At 44.1% G+C, this 8,796-nt stretch overlaps 1 protein-coding gene across 1 annotated transcript in view; it reads left to right on the plus strand.

Moving 5' to 3' along the window:
- Nucleotides 1-1,896: 1,896 nt before the first annotated feature.
- Nucleotides 1,897-8,796, plus strand: part of EIF2AK1 (eukaryotic translation initiation factor 2-alpha kinase 1) — a 34,320-nt gene continuing 27,420 nt past the window's right edge. The window contains exon 1 of the mRNA XM_006889760.1: nucleotides 1,897-2,014. Coding sequence (XP_006889822.1) covers nucleotides 1,897-2,014 — 118 coding nt within the window. The remainder of the gene's footprint in view (nucleotides 2,015-8,796) is intronic.

Below are 8,796 nucleotides of genomic sequence, written 5' to 3' on the forward strand. Positions count from 1 at the left end.
CGGAGGAACAATTGCCTCCTGTACCAGTCACACTCTCTCACTCTGCTTTATTGAAAAAAAAAAAAGAAACTGAGAAAACCTTTGAGATTGTTACCGTTTAGTCACCCTTTGAGCTGGTCACACACCCCTCTGGCTCAACTTTCAGCCCAAGAGTAAAAATTCATATAAAGTGAATAGTAACATCCAGGATACTCAGTCCTTAGACCAACTATCGGAAGGTCAAAAGGACAGCATTTTCCCAGGGAGAGTAAGCTGAGAAAGCAAAAAGGAAGAGGATAGTCAAATGGAAACAGAGAAAGGCAGTTGTTGTTGATTGACTTGGAGTCAAGCACAACTCCTAGCGACCCTATGAACAAAAGGCCTGAAGCCCCTGTACAGCTATCAACATTTATTAAAGTTCATAGAGTTCCTGGAGGCATGTTATTTAGGAAGTGTATGCCACTCCTGCTTCCAAACCTGTCATAGTATGTTGTTAATGTGACATTGAGTCTCTTGCTATGGATAAGGACCCTGTGTGCAACAGCTCTGAGTGCTTCCCTGTTCTGAGACAGTCTCACTAATTCTGACACACCAACCCCCATTGTCCCAACTATTGTATCAATTCATCTCATCTGAGGTCTTCCTCTCCTGTGCAGTCCATCCACCCTTCCGAGCATGATGTCCTTCTCCAAGGACTGATCTTTCCTGGCCACATGAGCCTGAGCTTCAAAATCCTAGCCTCCAAGGAGAGGCTTGGTTTCACCCTCTCCAAGACAGACCTATTTGTTTTCTTGGCAGTCCATGGTATTTTCAAGACTTCATTTTCCTGCACTAATCACAACCAAAAAAAGGTAAAAAATAAAAAAAAAAAAATCGTATTTGAAAGAAAGAAGGAAAACAACAGGGCTTTCTACAACCAGGCCATGGTCTTCTCAATTACCTGCTCTGTGTCAGAGAGCTGGACAATGACTAAGGATGATAGAACAATCAATGCTTTTGTGTTGTGGCGCTGGAGAAGAGTATCGAACATACACCATGGGACGGTGAAACCAGGCTGCTCCTTAGAGGGAAGGATTTTGAAGCTTTATTTGTTGTACTTTGGGCATGTTGCACAGAAAGACCAGTCCTTGGGAGGGACTTCATGCTTGAAAGGGTAGAGAGATAGTGGAGAAGAGGAACAGATGCGATGGGTTGACCCAGTGGGGTAGATGTGTCGGAGACAGTGAAATTGGCTCAAGACAGAGCTGTGTTGACAGCTGTTGTACATAGGGTCGCTGTGAGTCGGAGTCGACTCTAGGGCACGTAACAAGATCGCCATCTGAAAACTTACCATTTTAAAGTTCTTCACAACAGCGGATTACTGCTGGTTGGATTCCCTTTGGAATGCAGTTACAATGCTCTGTGTTAGTCTAGTTTAAAAGTTGATTGAAAAAGGTCCGTTCTTGGAGATAGGTTTTGCAGATGAATTTTTGGAAGCGGGAGACATACAAATAACAGAAAAGCACACGTTAGGATCTGCGTAAAGGAACTAGTTGGGTTTGGCTCTGAGGACCCTTGGTTCTTATGCGCTCTGGACCTGTGTGGGATCCGATCTCTAAACCCCGATGGCAGGTTCTTGGCTCGAGGACCGGGCGGGAATGAAGGTCGGGCGCACCCCTCACTGCGGATATCCAGCGGAACTGAAGAGCCCAGCACGCGGAGCCGGAGGGACAGCCCTTCAGGGCGCCTGCACCGCCCTTCCGGAGCGGGGTAAAGAGCGGAGCGCTTAGAAAGCTGGACTCTGATGGCTGCCCGGAGCGACTCGGGAGGGACTTCCGGCAGGCGAAGATCGACTTCTGGATTCGGTGACGATCGGTGGGAGTAGAGACGTCGCTGAGCGAGAGGGCGGCCCGGCAGGCGGCCCTCGCGCGGCCAGCGATGCTGGAGGACAGCTCTGGGTCCCAGGAGTGCGAAGCGGAGAGCGACGGGGCGGCAGCTGTGAGTGCGCCGCCTGCCATCGACTTCCCTGCCGAGGGCTCGGACCTCAAATATGACGGTGAGGGGACCTGCAGCGCGGCGCCGCTCTTTCTGCGCTTGTCCACCTCCACACACCTCCCGACCGGGCTTGCGGGGCAGCTGGGAGGTTCGGCTCGGCCGCCCCGGGGCCGTGCACCGCGGTGCGGGGGGCGGCCTTGGGAAGGCAAGGGGATTAATTAGAGAGGAACTGCAACGGCGCGTCTCCGCCGCTGGGTCTTTTGTTTTCGTGCCTCTTCTTGGCTGTTTTGGCGGAATTAGAGTTTCCTTCCTGCTGGGACCACGCTCCAGCCCCCCGAGCTCCATGGCTTTGTGAATCGACCGAACAGAACACTGCTAGAGAGGGATTTCGGAGACCTTGGGTGCTGAGCAGTTTGGATTAAGACTTTTGGCTTTTGTAACTCCGCTTGTCTTTTTGCTTTTACTAACAAGGTAGTTGCAAACTTCTTGTACTGGCAACTGTTTGATTCTGACTCATAGAGAGATTTTTGGGATGATTGGACTACTCAGTGGGGTTTCCGATGTTGTAAAACTCTGCAGGAGGAGACTCCCCCCACCTCCCCGCAGGTGGTGGGTTCCAACCACGGACTTTCTAAGTCGCAGTCGAGCGCTTTAACCGCCGTGCCACCTTAAACTTCTTTTCTGCTCCTGCTATTGTGACCCTTTGAACAGCAGAGCTGAGCCCTGCTGTATCCTGTACCATCTTAACCATCTCTGATCTACTTGAGCCCATTGTTAAAATTACTGTGTCGTTTCATTTTGTTGAAAGTGTTACTCTCTTACGCTGACCTTTCCAAGCGTGATATCCCTTTCCAAGGACTGTCCACACCTGACAGCATGCCCGAAGTATGTGAGATGAAAGTTTCACCATCCTTGCCTTCAGGAACATATTTGGCAGCCCATGGGATAGTTACTACTCTTCAAAATCACAGTGCAAAGGCATCAGTTATTCTTCTGTCATTCTTATTGATTGTCCAACGTTCAGGTGCATAACAAGTATTGAAAAGACTGTGGCCTGAATCAGATGCACCTTAGTCTTAAATTGGACACCATTGCTGTGCAGCACTTTGGAGAGGCTTTTGACAGCACGTTTTCCCAATGCACCAGGTCTTTTGATTTCTTTTCTACTGGCACCAGAAGTGTTGATTGTGTATTCAAAAAATTTGAAATTGTTGACAGTTTTGATCATTTCTCCATCTATCCTGATGTCGCCTTTTGGTCCAGTGGTGAGGATTTTTGTTTTCTTGGTGTTGAGATGCAATCTGTTTTGAAGGCTGTAGTCTTCTGTTTGCTTCTGTAGTATGTGTTTTAAGTTCTCACTTTGAGCAGATAAGGTTGTGGTTTTTCTATAATGCAGGTTGTTGAGTCTTCCTCCAACCTTACTGTCACTTTCTTCATCATTGAGTTCAGATTTCTCATAAGTCAGGCAAAATGGATGTCATTCTCTTCCGTTATTAAAAAAAGTGTTTTTTGGGGGAGCTCTGGTGGCCTAGTGGCAAAAAGCTGCACTGCAATCCCAGAGGCTCACGGTTCGAATCCACCAGATGCTCTGCCGGCAAAGGAGGGACAATCTCTTCCTGTACCAGTCAGATCTGATTTGATGGTACACACACACACACACACACACACACACACACACACAATTAAAAAAAGAGTATTTTTTTAAGAGTTTTGAATTAGGAGATTGTAAAGCCAAGTTAGTTAAGATAAAATGAGAGATATTTAAAACATTGACTAACAGTTAAAAGTATCCTGTGTTTTATTGAGACTGTAGTGTTGCCGGTTCCAGTTCCTTGTTTGGGTCCATCACTTTTCTTTAGTTGGTTTAGCAATTTGCAGATTAAATTGTGTGTCAGTATATTGCCGGTGGGTTTAAATGTACACTCCAGATTGGAAATGTTTTCATTTCTTTCTTAAATTCTGTAATTATCTTCCTTAACCATGTCTCTATTGCTTGATCGTACCCATTCTCACCTGTCTGGTATGACTCATGATGACCATATAGGACATTGTAAACTATCCTATAAATGTTTCCAAGGCTTTAGTCTTTACTGAAGCAAACTGCCTGACCTTTCTAATCTAGAATAGCTGGTGGGCCCGAACAGTTAACTTTGGGCTTAGCAACATATTGTTTAAACAGCTTCTCTCTTGACCATAAGGGGACACATTACCAACTCAGTCTGTATAGTAAACAAATAATCTGATGAGCTGGACTATATAAAGAAAACATGGCATCGGGAGTGGAGTTAGACTCCTTAGCTTGTGACATGCGACTGACACAACTTGCCAGCAAAAAACAAAGATGACTTGAGGTTTATACTGATGAAGATTGAGGCTACAGTTTTCAATATGAATCACTCCTCAACATCAAGAAGTCAATATTCCAAGGGGAGCTCTGGTGACCTAGTGGCAAGGAGCTGCAACTACAATCCCAGAGGCGCACGGTTCGGATCCACCAGATGCTCTGCCGGGGAAGGAGGGGCAGTCTCCTCCTGTACCAGTCAGATCTGATTTGACGGTACACTCACTCACACAAAAATAATAAAATAAAATTTAAAAAAAAGAAATCTATATTCCTTACAACTGGACCAATAAACAGCATCATAATATATAGAAAAAAGATTGCAGTTGCGTAGGATTTGATTTTACTTGTGTCTTTAATCAGTGCCCGTGGAAGGAGCAGGTAAGCATCAAATGAGGTGCTCTGTTGCTCTCCTTTTGTTCTGGCGTCATGCTGGAAGGTCTGGTTTCACCTGTCTTTCCAAGAGGTGCGTCCCCCCATTCTCTCGTCTTTTCTTTGTCACTTATGCTGTTTTGCGTGGCCTTTTCACGAGCTGTGGCTCTGTCTTACTGCCTTAAAAAAACATTATCACTTACTTTGCTTAAAAAAAAAGAGTGAAATGGTGCATAGGCACATCTGCTGTCAAGGACCATGTTAACGTGCTAAGAGCAGTGTTACTTTGAGGACTACGTGCACCTCACCCATGCTTTGGTATTTTCACTCACCTTATATACATGTGAAAGTTAGATGAGGAATAAGGAAAAATGATGTTTTTCAATGTTGTTATTGACAAAAAACATTAAATATATACACAGTGCCAAAATTAGCAAGTTCATCTTGGAAGAAATGTGATCAGAATGTTCATTAGAAGAGAGGATGTGAAAGCTTGGCTTCACATACTTGAGACGTTTTCAGGAAGGCCTGGTCCCTGGAGCAAGGCATCATCATACTTGGAAAAGTAGAGGGCCAGTGAAAAAGAGGAAGGCCCTCAAAGAGCTGGAGTGACTGAGTGGCTGCAGCAGTGGTTGGAGGCACAGGTGTGATTGTGAGAATGGCACAGGACTGTGAAAGTTGCCGTGAGACCCCCACCCCCAGCGCCAAATGCAGTGTGTACATACTACGTTGCATCATAGCAAAAGTCCCAGCTGTAAACATGCCCAGCCCTGTCCTGGGACATTGTGATAAGGCTTTCTGCATAGTGAAGATAATGCCTGAAGGGAGTGATTTTTAGATAAACTTTTCACAAATTTTGTTTCCTGCCTTACTGAATATGTTGGTAAGTGCTGTCTAGTGAAGTAGATACCACTGTGTTTATTTACTACCTTATCTTCCAAAGCAGCCCAGAATGCCCTCTTAACAGTTTAATATATGAAAAATAAAAATTTTTTTACCACGTTTTAAATACATACAAAACCAAGAACAGCTTAGTGATTTTGCTATATGTCATTAGGAGGTTACTGTGCCAGTTCCTGGTTGAATTGGAAAATTCTAAACTAGATGTGACTCTGAAAGCTGTGCTGGTCAGCAGTTGGTGAAGTAACCAGCACAGACCTTTGATGACAGTGTGCCCGCTTTCAGTTGGACAGTGTGTGTTACACTCCTGCCTCTTGTCACACTCCAGCTGAAGATCTTGAAAAGCACCTTGTCAGTCTCACCAGTTTTCTTCCTTCACCTGACATCAGTTTTAGTTTTCCATCTCCTGGTAATCTTCCAGTCTCCTGTGCCACTTAATAATGCACCACTTTGGGCATACTTTGTGAAGCGATTGAATGAGATGTCCTGCTTCCGACGTAGCCAGTCTAAAATTTCCCATTCACTAGCATCCACGTCTTCCTCCTTCCCTGGTTGAGGGACTTTGACCTCAAGCCTGTCAGTCACTTGTGAAGCTTGTGCGGCTTTGGTCTGCATTTCTTCCAGTTTTAAGCAGCCCGCAGTAAAGGAGTCCTGGTGGCGCCGCTGATGAATCGTTGGCTGCTGTTCAGAGGTTGGCCCTTTGAGCCCAGCTTTGAGAGAAAGCTGTGACAGTCTGCCGTGGGAATCCTGTGGGTTTACTGCATGGGTTAGTGGGGCAGCCCTAACCTGTCCTGCAGGCTTTTTTGAAGTTGGAATGCACTTGGCAGCAGGGTTTGCTTTGGATGATAACAGAGTTTGTTCTTTTCCTCTTGACGACACGGAGTTCTCTTGAATTATCAGTAGTCTATGAAACTACTGGTCTTCTTTTTTTTAAATGTTTACCCCTTGGGTAAACAATAGTGCTAGATTTATTAGAAAGTTACATCCCCAAAGGGATGGACCTTCCTCCTTGAAGGGAGATAAGGGGGAAAGGCCACAAAACGAGTGGTCTTTTAAAGTTCTCTTTTTCCTTGATTTAGTAGTTTTGTTAGGCTCTACTGACCAACCATTCCTTACAGGGTTTTTCTCCATATTGAGAAGTAGGATTTTCTCATAGAACAACAGGAATGTTCATAAGAGTATAAAGAAGCAGGTAGTACGCCTACCTATAAACCCCCCACAGTGAGTAATTCAGTAGTTATTTCAAAGTTCACATGATACAGTATGTGGAAAATACAGACTAGCATGCAGAAGAAAATGAAAAAATCTCAAATCACATCACCACAGACTTTTCTGTTTAAGTTAGAGACAGCCTGTGTGTGTGTTAAGATTTTGACATTAAGAGTGATTGCGAAAAAAAGCACCATTACCAGAATAAAGAAGTATCAAGCTGCAACAAAAAAAAAGAAAAAGAGTGATTGCTAGGGAGCTCTGGTGGCCTAGTGGCAAGAAGCTGCACAGCAATCCCAGAGGCACGCAGTTCAGATCCAACAAATGCTCTGCTGGAAAAGGAATGACAGTCTCTTCCTGTACGAGTCAGATTCGATTTGATGGTACACGCACACAAAATAATAAAATAAAATACATTTTTTTTTTAAAAAAAGAGTGATTGCTAAACAAAGAATTATAAATGCTTTAATAATGTCCATTCAGCTTTCTCAAAAGACAATAAAATTTTAGAGAAGTCATTCACAAAAGTCAAAGGTGTACAGAAGAAAGGAAGAGGTTGTATATGCTCATATTCCTGCCTTACAGCGAGTCAGTGTTAAAAACTGGTGTGTTTATGAGCACTTGGATTGTTTTCAACTCTTTGCTGTTGTGAACAAAGCAGCAATAAACGAATGGATTAAGAAGCTCTGTGTGTGTGTATATTTCCACACAGTGAAATATTACGCAGCATTGAAAAACAAAGAACTCATGAAATATACAAAATGGGTGAACATGGAGGACATTATGCTGAGGGAAGTATCTCAGTCACAAAGAGACAAATACTGTATAATGCTCCTGTTATAAAACAGGACTGATAGCGGGGGGAAAACTAAGAAAAGGGAATAAATAATGTACATGGCATTGAAACAGACAAGGGAGAGAACTATATAAAAGAAATACATGATTAGGTATTATTGGTATGACAAGAGTCCAGAGTAAGCTGCATAGTAAAGTGGTCTGGGGTGGGGGGGGGACTGTATAACAATGAAAGAACTTTTTTTCCAAAGGAAAAAGCAAACTGGGGTGGGGGAGCAGACGGGACAGGGAGGAAAATGTGCAACAGTGAATGAATAGAAATCCAAGTTCTTTATAAACTTACAATAAAATCTCAATTAAAAAATTGGTATGTTTCTATGCAAATACCTGAGAGCCAGCTGCCTTGCAGGCACTGTCCTGGGTGCCCGTGGCTGAGGCCCTGGAGCTGACAAGCCGTCTGCCTGTGTGCTGTTCCCACTCCCGGCAGCTCTGGAGTGCAGAGTAGAACTGCACTGCGGGTTTGCGAGGCCGTCATTCATTCCAAAAGCTGGCAGACTCTTCACCCCGGAGCTCTGACCTTCCAGTTAGTTCACAGCTGCATACTTTAACCACAGTGCCACCAGAGCTGGGCATATACACTGCAGCTTCCTTCTTAAAATTGTGGCAAAGGGTAGAGATTTTGCTTGGTTCTTTTTTTTTTTTTTTTGGATGAAGCTTGATAGGTACCAAACCCAGCCCAACTCACTGCTGTCGAAGAGTGGATTTGAACAGCTGACCTTTTAGTTATCACTGCACCGCCAGGGAGTCTGAATTTATATAATTATGGAATCAGTATATTTTAAAATTATCATCATAGTAGTATGATAAAGTAAATGCTATATCCTTTGCTTTTAAAATGTTACGTATTAACATTTCCTCTGAGATAAATTATCCTTTAAAAACAGTCCCTGAAGGGAGCACTGATGGCCTAGTGGCAGGAAGCTGTGCTGCAATCCTGAAGGCACATGGTTCGAACCCAGCAGATGATCTGATGGAGAAAGAGGGACAGTCTCGTCCTGGCTCTGTTGGATCCAGTTCAGTGTGACACACAACAACAACAAAATCCATTTCCAGAATGCTTAGGATTCTGTATGATAACTTCTCTAGTTTTCATTGTTGGAAACGGAATTTGAATTTTGTTCCCCCAGCACTATAAATAATAAAGGGCGGCACTTTTATTTTTATAT

The sequence above is a fragment of the Elephantulus edwardii genome, unplaced genomic scaffold (genome assembly GCF_000299155.1).
Source record: "Elephantulus edwardii isolate Elephantulus edwardi_28Jun2011 unplaced genomic scaffold, EleEdw1.0 scaffold00080, whole genome shotgun sequence".
Classification (NCBI taxonomy): domain Eukaryota; kingdom Metazoa; phylum Chordata; class Mammalia; order Macroscelidea; family Macroscelididae; genus Elephantulus; species Elephantulus edwardii.